General features: G+C 42.9%; 1 protein-coding gene across 30 annotated transcripts in view; it reads left to right on the top strand.

Annotated features, from left to right (window-relative positions):
• The window catches only part of mical3a (microtubule associated monooxygenase, calponin and LIM domain containing 3a), a 78,205-nt gene that overhangs the window by 54,066 nt on the left and 3,817 nt on the right, over positions 1–20,322 (top strand). For 13 of the 30 annotated variants that reach the window (XM_025908714.1, XM_025908718.1, XM_025908715.1 and 10 more), the window contains 16 exons: positions 2,285–2,480; positions 2,957–3,234; positions 3,528–3,620; positions 4,222–4,383; positions 4,819–4,881; positions 5,976–6,050; positions 6,224–6,337; positions 6,435–6,514; positions 6,599–8,636; positions 8,716–8,813; positions 9,151–9,327; positions 11,192–11,242; positions 11,989–12,096; positions 12,868–12,961; positions 13,763–13,813; positions 14,748–14,798. In XM_025908714.1, the coding sequence (XP_025764499.1) occupies positions 2,285–2,480; positions 2,957–3,234; positions 3,528–3,620; positions 4,222–4,383; positions 4,819–4,881; positions 5,976–6,050; positions 6,224–6,337; positions 6,435–6,514; positions 6,599–8,636; positions 8,716–8,813; positions 9,151–9,327; positions 11,192–11,242; positions 11,989–12,096; positions 12,868–12,961; positions 13,763–13,813; positions 14,748–14,798 (3,729 nt within the window). Of the gene's footprint in view, positions 1–2,284; positions 2,481–2,956; positions 3,235–3,527; positions 3,621–4,221; positions 4,384–4,818; positions 4,882–5,975; positions 6,051–6,223; positions 6,338–6,434; positions 6,515–6,598; positions 8,637–8,715; positions 8,814–9,150; positions 9,328–11,191; positions 11,243–11,988; positions 12,097–12,867; positions 12,962–13,762; positions 13,814–14,747; positions 14,799–18,091; positions 18,158–20,322 lie in introns of all 30 variants that reach the window. The other 17 variants (XM_025908736.1, XM_019361915.1, XM_025908719.1 and 14 more) reach the window with 16 other exon arrangements.

Below are 20,322 nucleotides of genomic sequence, written 5' to 3' on the forward strand. Positions count from 1 at the left end.
CCCTTCTTTTTTCCTTCCTTGCTTCCTTTTTCTCTTTGCCGACTAATGTCAGTGGGATGTATATAGATTTAGATTGTACTAAGTGACCAAACCTTGGTCCTGTAAATACTGTGAGTCTCTCAGTTGCTGAATTATTTCCTGAAGATGCAGCATTCTTTCTGTTTCTGTTGGCAGTCTCTTTATGACTTGTGATTGGCAGATGGATTCAAACAGTGCTCTGGCGGCATAATCTTAGAAGTGAATGGTGCATCTTAAACCTGTTTGTGTTTCTTGGCTTGGAAATTATAGAGAGCTGCTCGGGATTCCTTCTGGTCAGCTCTCCAGGCAGCACCATTAACCCTTTGCATAAACCTCCTCATTGCTATTCTGGTTTTTATTGTGAGATATGGCAGCAAAGTTTAGCTTACTAAGCCCTCAGTCCCCCCCAAAAATGTATCAGTTACCCACTGGTGTGTACATTCAATCTCTATATACTGTTAATGATTTATATAAAGCTGCCTGTTTTTAATGAAGAGCCAAGCTGTATTCTTTGGTGACTGTAACCCCCAGTGGCCTGTGAGTGCTCTTTTTTATAGCTCGACCTCCTCCTGTGTGACGTGTTTGTTTTACTGCCTGCTCTGTGATGTGTTTCTTTCTCTGTAAGTTGTTTTGCACCTATTAGTATTCCTCTTCCTAAAACTCACTATAATATGTGACAAAGTGCCTGTATCAGTGCTTTTGTGAGCTTTACCTTTCCCCTTCCGATCAGAGCATCTTAAAACTGAGAGCTTTACTAGTGCTTGCATTGGTGCTTGGGACTGGATTTTTGTTTTCACCCCCCCTCCTCTGCCTTCCTGCATTCCTCAGACTTTCACCCCCGACAGATTCCTGCCAGAACCACTTGTATTTGCTCAATGTAGTGTGTCTCATCTGCAGTAATTGCTTTGCACACTGTAGCTGAATAAAATCATGGATTAGACTAGAGAGAGCTGAAACTGGGAAGCTTTGCAGAAAATTAATATTTGAAACGTTAATAAGTGTTAATAAGTGTAGGCCTGCCGCCATGTGGCAAGTGTAGTCTTATAACTTCAAATGCAGGACTTTATTAAATACTGTAGTCATACTGCAGCCATGCATATTATAGTATATTCTACATTAAAATTAGACAACAAACAACTGCTAATATATTGGTGTAAAGTACTGTTGAACAATATTTGGCAGGTCTGTGCTGCACAGACAGCTCCACAAATACTCTGCATGTCTGTGCGTTTCTCTGCTCTAGTTCAACTCTACAGCAAGTGGTAAGGACGTCCCATGCTGCTGCAAAGTTCAGCAACTGTAGAGTTCTTGGACCGCTAAATTAGCGTTAGCATAATAATAAGAGGTAGACCACTAAACCAAAATAAACCACAAAAAACCAAAAACAGACCCCCAACTGCTGCCAGACGTCCAACCCTGGACTATATCAGATGAAGTGATTACAGAACATTTTATGTGTTTAGTGATGTAGGTTATTAAAGTATAAATATGCATCAGTTTAAATTTAAATCTTTCTCTTCCTTGCTGTTTTACTTACTTTTCACTTGTTTTTGAGGAAACATCATCTATCGTCACCTTCATATGAGTCATATATACAAAATAAACATATGATTCAGTGTCAAATGTCACACATTTAATGAGGTCATGGGACTTTAAGGCATTTGCCTTAAAGCAGTGCTAGTGCTCTTTTTTCGCCCCTCAATTAGAATTTATCTCTAAGTGACAAGATGACAGCTGTCAGTACATAACTCTATTTTAACCCATTTCACTGTCATGAACCTTTGCCAGAGGAAATATTGTCAAAACATACAGTTTTAAGGTTTGCTTCTCAGGATGGGAATAAGGCAAGGCACCAACCTTGTACATTTAAGTATAGAATAATGGCTCTATTTTAAAGTGTGAAACTTATTTGTGTTTGTTGATCTTATTTGCTGTAGGAATATTATCTAATGCAATAAATTCAGTAATAGATCTTAAATCGCTGTCTCCTTGTCAGTTTGTCCTTAATGTACAAGATTACTTTGGTTAAAGCTCTGGCTGCAGATGTGGATGAAAATGTACCGTTTTACTAGTTGGATGTGTGATGGATTTGATGCTGCCGCTGACGTAGCTTCACACATACACTGTCAGAGTTTGCATCGGTTTTCACATCAGCGTTCACAAATACACTGGATTTAGTTTGGTCCAGCTTGCACCTGCCTGATCATCAGTTGCATGTGTGTGCTCTCTTTCCTCTGCTTTCTTACCTCGATCCTGTGCCCCACAGTGCTGGAAGTGAACGGCCTGCAGGAACCGAGCCTAGCTAAACGCCTAAAGGGAACTCCAGAACGCATTGAGCTGGAGAACTACCGTCTGTCCCTGCAGAGGGAGGAGGAGCTGGAGGAGGTGCCTGAGGAGACGCTGGCGGAGCACAATCTCAGCAGTGTCCTGGACAAGGCCACAGGTGCTGACCTGGGTTCTAGGTAAGATTATAACAGCAATTCAGTTTTTATGATATTCAGTTTTACCTTTTCTGCTGTTTAGTGTTCAGTGAGTTGTTTAAAATATCTCTAATAAGACTTTTAAAAAGTTTCAAATAATGAGATCAACTTTGTCAACTCTTTGGACGTCCTTAAGCAAGCAGCTCTGGCTATGCGCGCAGAAGCTCCACCCACTCTTTAAACCTTTTGTTCGTGACAGTTAGCCAATCATGATGAAGTTGGATAGAAAGGAAGGGGGAGGAAGCTAAAAACACCTTTGTTGGGATTAACTGTGGGGGTTCACCAAAGAGTAGTTTGTCTATTTTGAATCACAGAAAACTTCTTTGCTAGAGTCCAAAATCCCTCAGGCTGCTGTGAACGTCTCCACACTTGTACTAACGGTGCCTGTTGTCCTCAAATACTTGCTTCCTTTCATGTGCCATAACACTTTGCTGAGGCCTTTTCTCTACTTTCTGCAGTAGCTCAGAGTCAGACATGGAAGAGGAGGACGAGCAGGAGGATCAAGAAGAGGTGGAGGTGGAGGAGCAGCCTCCCAGCCCGTCAGACCTCGGCGGCGTTCCGTGGAAGGAGGCGGTAGAGCTCCACGCCAAGCTGAGGGGCGATCACTGTGAGGAGGGAGAGGGTGAAGCTTTGGCAGACACAGGCAGCAGAGATGGGGAAGTAGATGAAGAGGACGAGGAGGAGGATGATGAGGAGGATGAAGATGAGGCCGAAGAAGATGAGGAGTCGAGTGAAGGTAAATTAGTTTTGCATTGGTTTTCCTGCGATAGTGGAAATGAACAGTTTCTTTATGCTAACGTGTTTACATCCTATCCAGACTTTAGTGGCCTTGCTAGGACACCTCAGGTCTCCGTGTTGTTTACGGTTTCATGTGTGTCGTCACTGTCTGAAACACTGAGTCATCCTCTTGTGCTCGTCTCTTTCCTGCTTGTCTGCCATGTCCACGTACGAAGCACGTGTATGTATCTGTCTCTCTGTTATTTTATTTTTTTATTTATTTTGGGGGGCTTTGTCTCCCCCTGCTGACAGAGGGGGATTACTGGCCCTGGGATAGAGAACTCCAGTCAGGCCTTTGGCTGGAGAAGTACCTTACAGACGAAGAGGATGTTGGTACATTTAAAGGTAGCGACGGAAGTGCCTGCGGATGTGTTTGCAGTAACTTTTAATAATTCTGCCTTGTTTGGGTTTCATTTTCAATAATTTCTACAAGAAGTGTGCCTTTTGCTTTTTTATGGTTTGGTTTGTGTTTTTATGTGAGTTTTGTGTTCATCAGTGTTCCTTTTTCACTGTCAGTCCCATCCCATCTAACCTTCTGTTTCAAACCTCTGGAGTTCTTTATGGCTTTAAAATACTAATCTGATGAATCGGATATGATTGTTCCCCCCCAGGCGCTGCAGTTATGTTTTAGAGCTATATGACGGAAATGTTATATTTAACAAATGTGCTATTATTTTGTTTTCCAAGCTTTGTACCCTTGAAGCTTACTTTTATGGTTTGACGTTTTGCAGTGTATTGCATGCAGCCTCCCTTCATTTCTCTTTGATGATTTTTCCCATTGCCACTGTATAACTGTCTCTCTGCCTTTTCTCTTCCATTTTGCCCTGTTTTTCCCCTGTTCCTCTTACTTTCTTCCACAACTACCCTCATCTCTCTTTATCTTCCTCTCCTAACTCACACAACTTTACACTACGCAAAAACACAAAATCACAACACTTACATTTAGCGAGGAATCTCCACATCCAACAAGTCCTGCAGCCTGTGGATCCCAGCGCCATTCCAGGTTTGAGAGCACATCTGGAGTCTGAGGGAGACAAGGATGATGGCCAGCTGGCCTCAGCCTCCCAACTCTCCCAGCCCTCTGAGCTCACGCAGCCCTCCTCTGCAGGTAACCCACCTGGGGGCCTCTACGCCTGGGAAGGCCGTGGGCCTCGCCATGTTCAGGATCAGGGTGTCTCATTTTGCAAGTGTGGCTGCTGCTGTCCTGTTTGTCTGTCTGCCACAGGAGGACCCCCACTAACCCACCTGTTGTTTTGAATTATCTCTGATTTGTACATTTTTGTAACATTGCTTTATTTCTCGGAATGTCTAATTTTGTGTTCAGCCTTTTGTCATTCAGAGTCACTGTTGTTCCTCTGGGGTGAATATAACGTTCTCCAAACGCATCCCAGTGCGCCATTTAACCCTCTCGTCAGTTCCTTTGATTTTATTCTCTTTTGTTCTTTTGTGTTCTGCCATGTTGTTTCTCATGTGTCTAATTGCTTTACTGTTATTTCCCCGCCATCTATCCCTCGTTGTTCTGTATCTTCTGGTTTGAATGTAGCCCCTGCCCACACGTCCGCCCGACACGAGGCAGTGAGAGTCTGGTTGGAGTCCCTGTCTGGAGGTAGCACAGACTCGAAAGGGATCCTGACATCCCGTCTTAGACTCCTATTCTGTCTATCAGCTGGGCTGGCCTCTTTTCATGGAGCATGCATAAACACATGCAGAGACCAGTAAACTCACAAGCATGCCTGCTGTAAGGCTGTCGCTCTCGAGAGGTTTTTCTCTCCTGGGATCAGATCAGCACTCGTGTTTCACCTTTTGTAACCAAACCTTACATTCTACCCTTCTAATTTCCAAAATATGTATTTTCTTTTGCACTTGCTCTGTGTGTTATGCTGTAAAGTAATATATTCTGGGGAGTGAGTTATCAAGCTTTGAAACCACAAGGCACCACAGCTTTGGGAGCTCACCTCTTAATGGCACTTGTACTTGCATTAAGTTCACAGAATGTGGGTGTTGAAGTACATTATCAGCTGATTAAGAGCTTGAATGAATTGAATGGGAGTCCTACACCTCTGTTTGAAGTCCTCGTATAAGCCTTGAGTTCAGGGTTAAAGGCCCAGTAAAGACCTCCAGCAGAGATCAGACCCATTACGAAGTTCTTTTAGTAGTTTAAGTGCCCGTGCACTCAAAAGAACAGTCACCTGTTAGTTAAAGTTGATATATAAACTGCATGGATAAACTTGTCCCCCCCCCACCCCCTCCCAGTTTTGCCCGCTAACCACAGTTTAACCAGTAACATTCTGGTTGTGCTTCTGCTTGGATCAAATATTTTCAGCTTACTAATTTAAAGTTGCTGCATGTATGTTTTTTTTAACCTAGCTGCTCCTTTGTTCATATTGAAAGACTTGGACTGTTTGATTTGTATGCAAAAGATTTTCTTTCTTTTTTTGCCCAAACTCTTTCCTGATGCTGTCTGAAGAAAAATGGGCTTTGATTTTTAAAGTCTACTCACCTTTTTTCAACCTTTAATTTTTGTACTCAGCTTTTCAAAATTGGCCTTGATAGCTTTCCACCTTATTGTCAGGATTTCTGAGAAAAGATTCATTCAAGCTTACATTTGAGCAGGAAAAAGGTCTCACAGTTATTGTCTAAAGACACGATAATAATATTCCAATGATTCATTTATTTCCCTTTTTTTTCTTTTCATGTCAGAGCCCTGCGAAGATGAAGTACTCGAAGCAGAAGCAGACAGTCCAGATATGGAGCCTGGCACAGAGATGGATCAGGGTAAACAGTCAAAACATTACAAATAGTAATGAATCCATCAAGTGTTTAACATGCGGAAAATAGCATTTTTGTTTACAAAGAACTCTCTTCATCAAAATGAAATGACTCAGATAATTAAAGTTCCAAAGCTGTGTAATAATGAAATATTTGATGATGTGATGTTTAAATTCCAGATGACATCCCTTCAGATGCGGAAGCTGAGGCTCGTTTGCACCAGTCGGAGCACGATGAAGCACTTCCAGAGGAAGACAAGGAATTGGAAAGCTTGGCAACACCCTCCAGTATTGGTACACGTCACAAAATGTTTCTCTAAATTGATCGCACAGATATGTTTTCCACAAATAAAAGGGAATGAGCTTTTTCTTCTCCCTTTTGTGAATTCAGAACCATCCAGCATCAACCTGCTGCAGAAGGACGATATCGTTCTTTCTCTGCTTAAACCATCCCCAGAACCTGAAACACAGGTAAGATGATCCTTCTGAAGTTCAAAGCAATTCGTGGCTTTTACCTGAATCCTAAACTCCTCTGTTGTTTGTTTTGTTTTGTAGATAAGTCCAGTAAAATCTCCTGGTGTCCACTTTTTTCCTGATCCTTTCATACCTGAGGAAACAAAGCCAGAAAAGATGACTCCATCTCCAACTTCCAGGAGCCCGCTGTGCCCTTCACCTGCTCCTGTCCAGGAGTCGTCACCTGTTCCCTTGCCTACTTTTGCTGCTGCTGCTACGCCAGTTAAAACCCCAACTTCTGCTTCATCTCCTCCTCCTTCACCCACCAAACCACCTGCTGCCTCTCCACTACAGCCACCCAGTGAGTCACCTCTCCAGTCACCAGTGAGCTCACCAATCTGCTCCCAGCCTACACCCCTGCCCGAAACTCAAGGACCTAAATCTCCCGTCTTTCCTCACCGCTCCATTTGCCCTCTCACAGGAAACCCCCTCTCCCCGATCTGTGCCCAGCCATTGCCCTGCCATGAACCCTCATCACCCCTCACCTCTGATTCTCCCGTCAGAACTCAGCCCGTCCCTGCAGTCACTTCAACGCCCGCTAAAACCAACAAGGCCACGCCAGAGCCTGCAAATTCCTCGACAGAGGAAACGCCGTCTAAAAAGACGGATATTATTGAGGAATTCTGGTTGAAGAGTGCTGAGATAAGAAAGAGCCTCGGTCTGTCTCCTTTGGACCGCAGTAGTAAAATCTTGGAAAGGAGTGTTGTTAAGACTCCAACTCAGGACTCCAACCTCGCTAAGACACAAACGCCAGACGTGTCCGGGGAACAGAAGCCTGCCTTCACCGGCCGGGCTGTCATTCGCAGACTCAATATCACTCTTGAGGGTCAGGTCATTACCCCTGTCGCTCCTGTTGAGCCCAAGAGCGATGGCTCTGATAAAAGGGACATCAGCAGCAGCTCAGGCTTGGGCTTGAATGGAAGTGTGGCCACAAGCCAGACGGTAAACAGTGAGAGCTATAACATGTCCGACTCGGCTATGCTGACACCACCTTCCAGTCCGCCACCACCCGTGCCTGCTAATCAGTCTCCAGCCGTGCTCAGGCAGCAGAGACACCAGGTGTCCTGGACCAACGGAACAGAAAAACTTCCATCTGAGCATGCCAAAGAGCCAGCAAAAGCCACTACCCCTGTTCCTGCACCCAGGACCCAGCTGAGCCCCGTGTCTGTGCCCAAACCAGCACCCAGGAAAGTCTCCTCCCCTCAGGCAGCTCCAGAAACAACCCCGGTGGTCGTGATGAGGGAGAAGAAGAGGGAGAAGCCACGGCCGGAGGAGATGAGGAAGTCATTTGTGGAGACGGTGGAGGAGATTCCTTTTGCTGACGATGTGGAGGAGAGCTACGACGACCGGACGCCAGACACAAGCATGAACAGGTATTACACTCCGCCCACGAGCAAGCCGAGCAGGGAAAAACCTCCCCTTCATTTGGCACTTGCAATGGAAAATGGTAAACCCAATATCCCAGTCAACCCAGTCTCCAAAACCCAGAGGGCAACTCAATTCTCTCCAGAAGCCAGGGAGATTGCTGAGGAGAGAATAAGGGCCAGAGAAAAATCTGTCAAGAGCCCGGCTCTAAAAGAAGCCATGGCCAAGCAGTTGAGCAAAATGAAGGAGTCCGATGGGGAAAAGGGCGCCTCGCCTAAAGTGGCCTGGAATGTAACACCGGACACTGTTGGAAAAAGTAAAAAGTCAGCTGGATCTCCAAAGACATCAGCTGTGAAAGCTTTAGAGTCAAAGAAGTCGGAGGCCCTATCGGAGCGTTTCTTTAGCAGTAACAAGAGTCTGGACAGCTCGGTGGCTTCGTCAGACGCCTCCTCTACAAGTAAAAGTAAGAAACGAAGCTCCCTCTTCTCACCGCGGAAGAACAAGAAGGAGAAAAAAGCCAAGAACGACAGCAGCAGGCTCTCGGGCGCAGATGAGACGCCTCCAAAACACAAGTCTCTGTGGAAGGCGGTCTTCTCAGGGTACAAGAAGGACAAGAAGAAGAAGGATGATAAGTCGTGCCCGAGTACACCGTCGTCCAGCTCCACTACTCAGGACTCTGGGAAGAGAAGGTCATCACCTCTTGGAAGATCTTCAGGTAAGACGAGTCTTCCAAAGCTCGTTTCATGTTATGAAATTATTGATTGCTGATTGTTGTCTTTGCTTGTCGTTTGAAGTAGACTTGAAAACGCGGAGAAACCTGAGTTTCTCAGAAGATTCCGACCTGTCCTGTGACGATGTTCTGGAGAGATCCTCCCAGAAGTCCAAAGCAGATGTGAGCAAATACAAATGTCACATGGTTGCCATTAGGGATTCATGCATGCACAGGCTTGCAACGCCAACCGGAGTTGACGGGGGTCCTTACAACTGCCTTTTTGGAGCTTTTTTAAATGAATATGGAATCATTTGGACTGCAGACCCACCTCACCTTTTACTCATGCAGCTTCATCTGATTAGATGTAAAGCACAACTTAAAATCAAACCGCTGTGAATGAAACTCGTGCAGTCTGGCTTTGCAAGGCTATACATATCATCACGACATCCACTGTACCAGTTTGTGTTTTGCTTCCTCTTGAAAGTGTTTTTCTTTATATAATCTCTTCCACTCCTAGAGGCATGTGGACATCTTTGACCTAGTATCAGGCATGCAGAAGGAGGCAATAAAGGAAGAGAAACTGGAAAAGGAGAGGAGGAGGGAGTTGAAGGAAAAAAGGGGGGTGAAAGAGAGGCATAAAAAAAGGGGACAGGAGAAGGAGGTTAAGCGAGAAATGGAGAAAGACGACGAGGAGGTATTGTGCAGCAGGGGTTACGTAATTTTGAATTTCAAAAAGTGCGATCTTTCTGAATAATGCCATTTAGCATCACCAATCTTTTAGTTTAAGTTCATATAACGTGCCAGTGGCTTTGCAAGCAAACCTCAGATAAATCTTTTATATCATTTCATCTCTTTTTAAAGAGTTACTGGAATAAAAAATGTATATATTTGTTTTTGACCTTAGGTCTCAGAACAAATTATGATAAAAATATTTTCATGGTCTGGGAAAGTGAATTCTTTAAAAGATCGTATTCATTCAATATGCTGGACGCATAAATGGCTTTGGAACTATGCACACATTTGGAACAAAACCTTAAATTTTAGAACACGAGCTCTTTTATTGGAATCAGTTTGCATTCATTGCATTTATGGCTGAAATTCAGCATTATATTTGCCACTGCTGCTGAGTCTGTGTGTGTTTCTAGTGGTGTTAAATAGATAGACTCGTGCTCAGGGCCAGAGGCATGAAACTCACATGTACTCCTATTCTGTTTTGTTTGTGTATATTTTGGAAACGTGTACATAAATCAGCCACAACACTAAAGCCTGTGGACACACGCGTCGATTTTCCCCCTTAGGGCATGGGCACAGAACCTCCGGGCATGTCCTGTTGTGCCGCCCGCCGTCATATTGGCAGTGAATCCTTTTGGTTCTGTGGATCTGCTCTGAAGTGGCTTCATTGCTCTGATTGGTTTGCAGCAATGTTTAGTTCAGAGGTCTCAAACTCCAGTCCTCGAGGGCCGGTGTCCTGAAACTTTTCCATGTGTCCCTGTTGCAGCACATCTGAATAAAATTAGTAGGTCATTAGCAAGAGTATAGAACTTGACTGCAACCCCTAACCCTGCTCAAGTAAATTTAAGTAAATGTAAGTTTTTGGAAAAATGTACTTCTAAAAGAGCATGCAGTCAAGTTCTATAGTCTTTCTAATGACCTACGAATTGTATTCAGGTGTGTTGTAACAAGGACACATGGAAAAGCTTCAGGACACCGGCCCTGGAGGACTGGAGTTTGAGACCCCTGGTTTAGTTGGTCATTATGGGTAAAAGGAGCATCTACATGAGGGGTGAGGAACTCCAGGCCTCGAGGGCCGGTGTCCTGCAGGTTTTAGATGTATCCTTGATCCAACAAAGCTGATTTAAATGGCTAAATGATCTCCTCAACATGTCTTGATGTTCTCCAGAGGCTGGTAATGAACTAATCATTTGATTCAGGTGTGTTGACCCAGGGTGAGTTCTAAAACCTGCAGGATGGAGAACTCAGTCAAAGCAGGACATTGCTTTGTAGCATGGTGTCTATGCAGCGGTGCTAACTGCTTCACCCGTCTGTGGTTTTGATGTTGAGGCTCGTTGTCGTATGATGAATGTCGTTTTCTTCTCTGTAATGATTATTGATCTGAATTCTTCACTTCAGACTTCATACGGCTGCAGTAACAGGAGTTTTAAGTTGTCTCATGCCTCTCAGCCATGTGTGATTCAGTGAGAGCTCCTGGCAAATCTATAGAGTAGTCTTTTTGTCCCCATCCCCTCCAGATCTGTGAGTACTAGACAAGACACATGAGCGTCATAGTTGTAGTACTGGACATGACATCTCATCATAAAACGTTTTACACTTCAGTTTCTTGGTTAGTGTCACAATTTTGTAGTTAATGTAGATGTGTAACTATTTCATTTCACCGTGTCTTTTTTTGTGATATTAACGTTGCCTGTTTTGATTGTACCAACTAGACTGTGACTCACTGTTCTGTTTATTTTTGTTTATTTAACATAATCATTAACCCATTTAATCATATCATCTGTATCATGTTTGTTTCCTCCCTTTTATGTTTCGTCTGCCCCAAGTCTGTTTATGTCCCTCACGCACTGGCGTTCAAGAGATCGTATGCCACAAAGGTAGTATTACATACATTCCCACTGATAACCCTCCTCCACCCCGTCTCGTCTTCCTGCACATGCGCCAGTTTACTTTCATAACACCCTGCGTGGGCCTGGCCTAAAGCTAATCGTTGTTCTGCCTGGATGCATGCGACAGTTGGACAGCAACGCTCGCTCGCTCGCTCGCTCACTGACTGCTGAATATCCACTCTGTTAAAACATGACGTTTCCAATAGCGCTCTCTTTTCTGGTCACCATGATACCTCTGCATCTGTTGACACCCCAGGCTGTTCCTCTGTGACTGGTATGAGATTAATCTGTCACTGCGGCACTGTATTTACTCCAGTCTGGCTACTGGGGGACCTTTTCACATGTTTTCATTCAGAACTGTTTTCTCTTTCTGCCGTTTTGCGCTAGCTTAAACGCTCATCTATGTCAGCTTACAGCAGAAACATCTTTGTTTTTTGTCACATAATGTATTATCTGTTGTGGACGATTATAACAGATTATATGAACAGTTTATATGAAGTATGTTTCACACTGTTTTTATGCAAGCATAACTTGTGATTTCTAGTCCCCGAGAGACCCGTAGATGACCGATGAAGGTTTAAATAGCATTAGCCAGTTTTCTGTTAGCTCCTCGCCCTGTTAGAAGATCCAGTTCCCCTCCTCAGCTAGTCTGAGTGGTCAGGATCTCATGGAGCCACCTACACATATTAGGACCTTGTGGATGAGACTTTTCTGATTTTTGTTATTCCACACAGAAAACCTACACGGAGGAAGAGCTTAATGCCAAGCTGACGCGTAGAGTCCAAAAAGCTGCACGACGACAGGCCAAGCAGGAGGAACTCAAGCGGCTCCACAGAGCCCAGGTTTGTCCTTTCTTCTTTTAAAGATGGCTTTTCGAACATAATTTGGAAATTAAGATTCTTGCATTCTTCCTCTAATTTTAAAAAGTTCCCCCGGTGCTTTATACCATTTGGTCACTCGAATGTGACTGCCATGTTTTGAACTGAGGCCAGATTCATCCATTGTGATTGATGTTGTAACTGCAGTCAGACTCCCGTTCCCCTGACTCAGCATTAAGCTCTCTTTTCTCCTGGAGCTGCCATTTGCTGGCCTCAATTTTGCTTCCTTTTACTGGCTATTTGCAGGACCCAACAGGACTTCTTCTATTTCAGCTCCCAATTCTGTGTGGCACAGATAAACCCGACCTGACAGAAGCTGTTACAGGAGATTCTAGAGGGGGAAAAAAACCCTTTTCACAGAATTTGTCATCAAAAGTTGCAAATTAAAACAAAAAACAGCAACTTATTTTTCTGGCTAAGAATGAGCCAAGTTATAAATCAAGACACAAAGAAGACGACAAGCGACTGAAATCTCAGCGTTTTCTTGGGGTTTTTGACAAATTAATACAAATGTCTCATGTGGCTGTAGGCGCTAAATATAGTTGTCGTCGCCACTTCTGACATTTATATTTCAACAGAGTAAACAGCCGCATCAATTGAGTGTTTCCTGTGTGAGTTTAGGGGGGATTTCTAATTACTGGTGGTTAGTTATCACCCTGTGCACCTGTGCGTTTATGATACTGATGTGCCTCTGCTGCTGATTTTCATTAATGACGTGACTGCTCGTCTCCTCAGATCATCCAGAGGCAGTTGGAGCAGGTGGAGGAGAAGCAGAGGCAGCTGGAAGAGAGGGGCGTAGCTGTGGAGAAAGCTTTGAGAGGAGAAGCAGGTAATAACTCGTCAGTCATACTTACATATATCGGTTTTTATTCACTTTGGCTTCCTATGTGGCTTAGTGCATTTTTAATATCGCGTATTAGACACCTCACTTGTTAATGTTTTACAAGTACTTTGCTATAAATTTGACGTAAGATCTTGATCATAACAGCTGCTCACCAGAGGCCACGTTTTATCTTTACACAATATGAGTTCACAGTTTTCTAGAGCTCCAAAGGGAATAGTAATAACAACCGTGATCAGGGTTACGTAACTCGGCAACCTGTCCCTCTGCGCTCATTTGATTGTGCTGAAATCACTGTGTGCATTTACCATCGATTCACTTGTACCGAAGCATAATTCAGCACATGATTTTGTATGCAGGAAAAACACATTTATTTCTCCAAAGTAATAATCCTGAATTGTTTCTGACAAGGGACTATCACAGATGATATACTTCCAAAATGAGAAATAAATAATTTCTTTGAGAGCAGCACAGTTTTTTCTAAGCATGAATTGTGCTCAGTAGTAATAATATAATATTTACATGATGTAGATTTGCATGAGGATAAAGTACGGAGGTCGACTTTGCAGCGCTGAAACGATATTCCAGCCTAGTGCACTTTATGGTGAAGTTAATGGAATGAAATGAAAACTTTAATCATGCAAATGCATGCATCTAGATACACGGAGCATTTATTTCAATCGGTCCCTTCTCTCGCCGACCAAATGACTGTTTCACTTTACCATCCGCTGTTTATTAAGTTTGCTGTTTGAGTATGTTTTAACGTGTTAATGCTCTACTCTCTTAAAGGATTGTATAAAGGTACTTGTACATTACCCAAACAGCACAAAAGAAGATCAGGTATTAGATTTTACTGTAGTTTCCTTAATTTTTTTTTCTCCCTTTCCTTTTAATTAATCACACATGAAACTGTTACGTAGGGTCCATCTGTGGTGACACTGCAACAGTTCTCCATCTCCGAACATGTCGATATGTGTTCGTTCATAACGTGTCTGCCATCATCAGTCCAAGCTGCATGCAAACGAGGAGAATGCGTGTGTCCCCTCCCCGACATAGATTTGTGTCTGCTCATTCTGGATGTGTTTCGTCTCTCTCGCTGCCTCTCCAGTCAATACTCGGATCACATTAGATTTTCTAAATGCAATCAGAATGTAAGAAATCAAATTTGGATTGGTTTGCAGCCCGACAACTTTGTTATTGGAATAATTTCTGCAAATATTTGCTGTGGTTGGATGACTTGATACAGATATTTATTGAGATCTTGTCTTATCTTTTTTTTTTTTCAATTTACTTATTTTTTTGCTGCATTGGGAATGCATAACAGCAATCCTGCACTGCTTCCAGCTTACCTGCTCTACGCAAAGATCTCAGCACATGTATATTGAATTGTACATAAGTGGAGAGCTAGTTCTTCCTTTCTGCTCAAATTAAATACACATAAAAATGGAGCAATTTCCTCAACACGTCGACACACACACACACACACACACACACACACACAACAGAGCAAATATGCAGAATAACCCAGCAAATGGCAACACACCAAATCTATGCAGCAGTCTTTTATTATTATCATGGGAAATATTCTGTACTGTTGCACAAAATGACTGCATTTGAATTGTGGTGAGTACTGATGGACTCTGTGTGTGTCTGTATGTTTCAGAGAACATGCATGACTTGCTTTTGTTAGAGATTTCAGTGTGTGCGTGTTTGTGTGCCCAGTTTGGGGCCGTGTGAAGTAACTCCTATCTCTAATATATCCCTGTCGTTGTAGACTATTGGGGAGATTCTAATTACAGTGAAATCCTGGACTTGCATCTGGGCGGTATGTATTTCAAATCTGTCGCTTTAAAACTAACCTAATGGCTAACCCAATCTGTCCTTCCTCCTCCCTGTTACTACTTGAGCTTTGTACCCCTCATATCCGCCGTGATTGGCTGGCTGGCTGGCTTTTAGCCACTGCGATACTCTCTGCTCCTTCACCCCCCCTCCCCCCATTCCCCTCGCTTTCTCCTTTACTGGGTTTGTGGTTCAGACACTCTTTACATCAAACGGAGATCAGACACTTGGCCTCGTGCTGTCCTCTTAAGATTGTCTTTGATCTCTATAAACTTATGAATGATGAATGAATGAATTAATAAGTAACTTTTATTTGTCACTCTGCTGCACGTAGACTGTTTGGTGCAGCAGTGATGCAAACGGCGACGCACTGCAAGAGTGATATGCGTTCGTGCTTTCGCCGTGGATATCTCCAGAACATTAAAGTTCTGGTCTTCTGTTGCATATTCATTAAAACGTTTCATTTAACAGATAGAATAATATACTGTTCATCAAATAAAATCCTGGCGAGTAGCAGGAGTCCAGCTGAGATGGGGGAACCGAGAAAAGTACTGAGTTCTACTTAAAGGCTGGCAACGTTGAATATTCTGTTCCATGAGAAGACCAAAACCACCAATGCACTGATCCTGCTGTCTTCTCATATTCCTCTGTCCCACAGGGCGGAATATCGAATGCATCAAGAGATTCAGTGTTATTTTAATCGGAGATATACAACACGACTATAAAACAGATTAATGTCTGTATTTATTTTAAACTGATGCCTTTTTTTTTTCAGTAAAGCATATGTAGCTCTCTTGCTAATTGGTGCATGTGAGATTCATCATATTGCATGCACAGGATCTCTATTTCCTTTTCTAGTACAAATTTCCAAAGTTGATCTTTGACAATTTTACGTCGTTAGCTGGAAGGAAAACATGTTGGAAGTAACGCAACAGAAACAGTTTGTAGATGAACTGAAAGAGCTTTGGCTTTACTAATTTTAACAATAAGAGAAAAAATAAATCCCAGCCTCGTATTTCAAGAAAAATATTTTAAAAAAACCCATCTGTGCCTTATCTATATGTTTTTATTTTCAACTGTCACGTCTAAAATTTACAGATATTGCAATATATACATTTGTGGCTTAGACATTTTTGAGTCAACTCATCTCATCTAGTCATGTTCTGATCTTGCACATTGGAGCTAGAGTGTGATGGAAGATGGACAAACTTCAGACGCCTGCCGACAACCAACCACACAGCCATATGTAACCCGCCCTGGTTTGACTAATACTAAACTCCTAGCCTGGCTCTTAGCTTCCCCTCAGAACTCTGTCCTGCTGTAGTTCTGCACTGTCGTCCCAGCAATCTTTCTCATACCTGCTCAGTTGCATAACTCCCCAAAGAGAGAGAGAGAGAGAGTGTGTGTGTGTGTGTGTGTGTGTGTGTGTGTACTAATGGGTAGTGCTGTAATCTTAAAACATCAGCCGCTGTGTATAAGCTGCGGTTGAAAAACTGCTTAATGCGTCGACTGTGTCTGGCTGGAACATCTCGTCGTGTCCACTGTTATCTTTTTAGACTCGAATATGAGAGGAATGCATCTTTTTCACCTCACGTCTGCTGTGAATTCGGTGGGTTTTGTGACAAACCCGTGTTTGATTTTTAGTTATTTAGAGTAAATGGAGTTTCTCAGCATGAGGGAGAAAAATGAGCATTTCTTTAAGCAGGGCTTCTCTGTGCTTTTGTGTTGCTGGTTGTCGCCACTCATCAAAAAGAAGATTGTGTGGAGTCATTTTGTTTTGGTGACTCTGCAAGCGTCCGAGTTTCCCCTTCTAATTGGTTGACCTGAAGTCTAACGGGGGGCATGGGGTTTCATCACTTCCAATCCAGCTCGTTTTATTTGTTCTTTCTGAGCTAATTCAAAGTGTATGAACTTGAAACTGTTTTGGGTTTGTTGTATGTTTTCGGCTGGATGTGTCACAAAAAACGCTTTTAGCTTCCTGATAATTTTCCATTAGTCCTCTCCGTCCTGCTTATCGTGTTTGGTGGGTGATGAAGAACTGTGGCGCATTAACTGAACAGCGGGTTATAAGGTTTGTGCTTGCAGATGAGACCTGCGAGGAAAAAACAAAAAAGAGGAAAAATCTAATATTAAAGCCAGGTAATTTCCCCCCCTTCTACTTTCTGCTATTTTTATTAACTTTACTTAGAAATGTAATAATCAACTTTAATAATTATGAGCATAGATGAGGATTCATTGAACAAATGACACAATCCATAAGGACATTTGGATGATTTGGGGAATCCATAAACATGTTATTGGGGCCTCGGTCTTTTTAAGTTGCAGTTTTTCCTTCATTTCTGTGATAGTCCCTTGTAGGACGTATTCAACATGTCATTCTCTCACGCCTCTTCACCTTCCAACCTGAAAATCTTTTTTTTATACGAGTATGAGCCCTTACTATAAAAGATCCTGCAAATTTACTCCATTTTAAGTGAAATGTGCCTTACATTACACGTATTTTCTAGTCTATATTTTAGGCGTTTATTAAGGTAACTTCCACTATCTGTAATCTTACGTTTTGAGAAAAAATTTTTAGTGGATGCAAATAATAATAAGAAAATCTAATTTGCACTTGAAAAGAAGCTACACTTCAGAAGTCGCCACACCGGCAACAAATGACACAGGGTGGTCTAAACATGTAGTGTTTACAGGAAGAAGCACTTTAAAGATGAAGCAATTATCTGCGTCTGCGAGTGGGATGGATTGATGAGCAGTAATGGGTTTTCTAATGGGAATAAATCATTTATATACTATGATAACCACTGGCTATGTGCGTGGTGTATAGCGCACTGATATACGGTGCTTTTACCTAATTGAAAGATCATCTGAAGAAACTACACTTGCAAGATCAAACAGGATTATTTTCTCTTCCTGTGCTCTAGATTTCCCCCCTCTTCTTTTCTGTTCTTATTTTATCCCATATTTTTCATTTCTCACACCACACAGCTGATCTCTTCCCACCTCCTCTCTCTAGGTGATTTGTCTGCTCCCTATCGCAGTGCTCCTGTCCCCTGTTGATTTTTCTCTTTGATATTTTCTTCCTCACCTCAAACCTCTCCTTCCCCTTCCTCCTGCACCCTCTTTGTCCTCTACCCTGTTTGCCTCTGTCATGTCTGTTTTTTTTTTTTTTTCTTCTTCCCACATTATTTCCTCCATTCTTACTATTTCCTACCTCCCTCTCCTAATGTGCCCACCTGCGTCACTCCCTCACGCTCTTTCCCCTCTGTCTTGTGGAAGTTGAGCCCTTTGTGGGGATGCCTCGCCGAAGACCGCTCTCCTTCTGCCCCTGCTGTTCCCCTGAAGGTAACATAACCTCGCTGCATCTGCCGCCAGTTGTGGCAGGTTATCTGCAAGCGTAAGGATCTCCAGAAATGGGCTACATCGTTGGTCCCTCCCCTTTCTCCTCCCAACTTTCCCTAACTGTTTGTGTGACATTAGGTTCAGTAGGTTTCTCCAGAATATGAAGGAGCTCATCACGCTGAAGCTGATGTTGGGGAAAAATAATTTTGTTAGAAATATACAGTGGTCCCTCACTATAATGTGGTTCACCGTTCACGGCCTCGCTGTTTCGCAGATTCTTTTATTTTGTGCAATTTTGCACGTGTGTGGTTGACCATTGTCAATCATTCTCGTGCCGTGTCTCCTGTCCAGTACAGAATGCGTTCAGCAAATCAAATTTACATAAATCTTCGATCGCCAGCAGTGTGACTCTGAAGTGCTGCACTGCGTGTTTGTACGTTTTCTCCCCGACAAGCACAACAATGTCGATGAAACGTTTTGCATCATCGTGCGTTTGGTTTCATTCTGTAATACTGGACTTATGTTTCTACGAAGGTTTGAACTTTAAGAGTCTTTAAACAAGAGAGAAAAGTGTGAAAATGTTCACGCCTGTCTGAGAAAAGTGTATAAAGTGTGTAGTGAGGGGTTTTACAGCCCATAATAATTGTAAAAAATGAAGTTGGCTACTTCGTGGATTTCACCTATCGCGGGTTGTTTTAGAACGTAACTCCCGCGATAAACGAGGGACCGCTGTATATAATTTTAGATAGTTTACCAGAACACTTTAATAATGTAGGGGGGGTCCCTCGAGTCCTGAACAGGTGTTTTACTGTGGGAGTAATTTAATATCAAGATTTAGCTTATAACATACTTCTTTGCTAGCAGTAATGGATTATTTCTTTCCTGTATAATGCTCATTTCTGCAGCTCATGCCAAGACAGAAAAACAGAATATTGAAGACTGTGGTGCATTTTTCTTTTTTAAATAAAGAAATCACCTTTCAACCTATTTTAATACAATAATGTAGAAAGTTTAGACCGTTACCATCTAAGTACTACTGCAGTAACTTAGTAAGGGGAAACTACTCAGCCACAGCGTGACTCTAATCAGCAGCATGTGTTTTAGTTGGATTTTCTGGCTTATCCATTGATAAAATCTTTACAATGTCATGCAATCATAAAATGCTAAAACTGAGCAATGACCACCTGACACCTGACTGGCCTGTCAGCAAGAAACTTGCATGGTGTGGTGATTTGTTGTAAAATTCCAGCCTTACGTAAGTCTTAAAAACGAGTGGGCCATGTGGTTTGGTTGTGCATTTTAACACTAGTCAGTGAAGCTTTCAATCCATGTGAAGAGACAGGAAAAAAAAATCCCCCCCAAAAGAAAGGCATGTTGTTTTTGTCCTTGTTTCTTTTGTGATGGGAGCCTTGGCTGAAGGGTGGTGGCAGTGGAACAGACAGACGTAGTTAAGGGAGAAGAAAAGCTCCCATTGTAGAATAGGTCTGGTAAATCAGGCTTCATTTTTTGTCTTCTCATGTTGCATTGCTCTAAGTGTGAGCAGCTCTCCTCCAGCTCTGCCTCTCTCTCTGTCCCTTGTCTGTCAATTAGCAGCAGCCAGTCCCCGAGACCACAGCCATGCTATTTATGTGTGTACAATGTTTTTTCTTTTCGTTTTGCAAGAGCCTCCTCTTCCCCAGCTAAGTATGTCACGCTGCATCAAGGTTCGCCTTCTGGTGTTTCATCAAGACCGCTTGGCTCCACCTGCTGCAGTCAGATAAATGAAAGGGTACATCGCCCCAGCAGCAGACCTTTTCTAAGCATGCCCCATACACTGGTCTTCTCTGCATAGTCAAGTGGGACTACAGGAGAAGTGTGCAGCTGTTCTGCGCTCTGACTGCAATGCACGATGCCAGCAGCACTAAATATGCTCGTCTCTGTGGCAGAATGAATAGAGGAGTGGGAACGTCTCTACTGGTCTCAGTGATAAGTCCTCCTATAACACTTCAGTATGTTATTGAATATGTAAAGACGGCAGAATAATTCATACTTATTTTGTACCCGTAAAACCACCGAGCATGAATAGGATCTGAAAGGATTTCATTTCAGCTGGTCGGTCAATATGTGGACAGGGGAGGATGAAAAATTTCCATAGATCCTTGGATTTATTTCTCTCTAATATCTTAGCT

The sequence above is a fragment of the Oreochromis niloticus genome, linkage group LG7 (assembly GCF_001858045.2).
Source record: "Oreochromis niloticus isolate F11D_XX linkage group LG7, O_niloticus_UMD_NMBU, whole genome shotgun sequence".
In the NCBI taxonomy this organism is placed as follows: Eukaryota; Metazoa; Chordata; class Actinopteri; order Cichliformes; family Cichlidae; genus Oreochromis; species Oreochromis niloticus.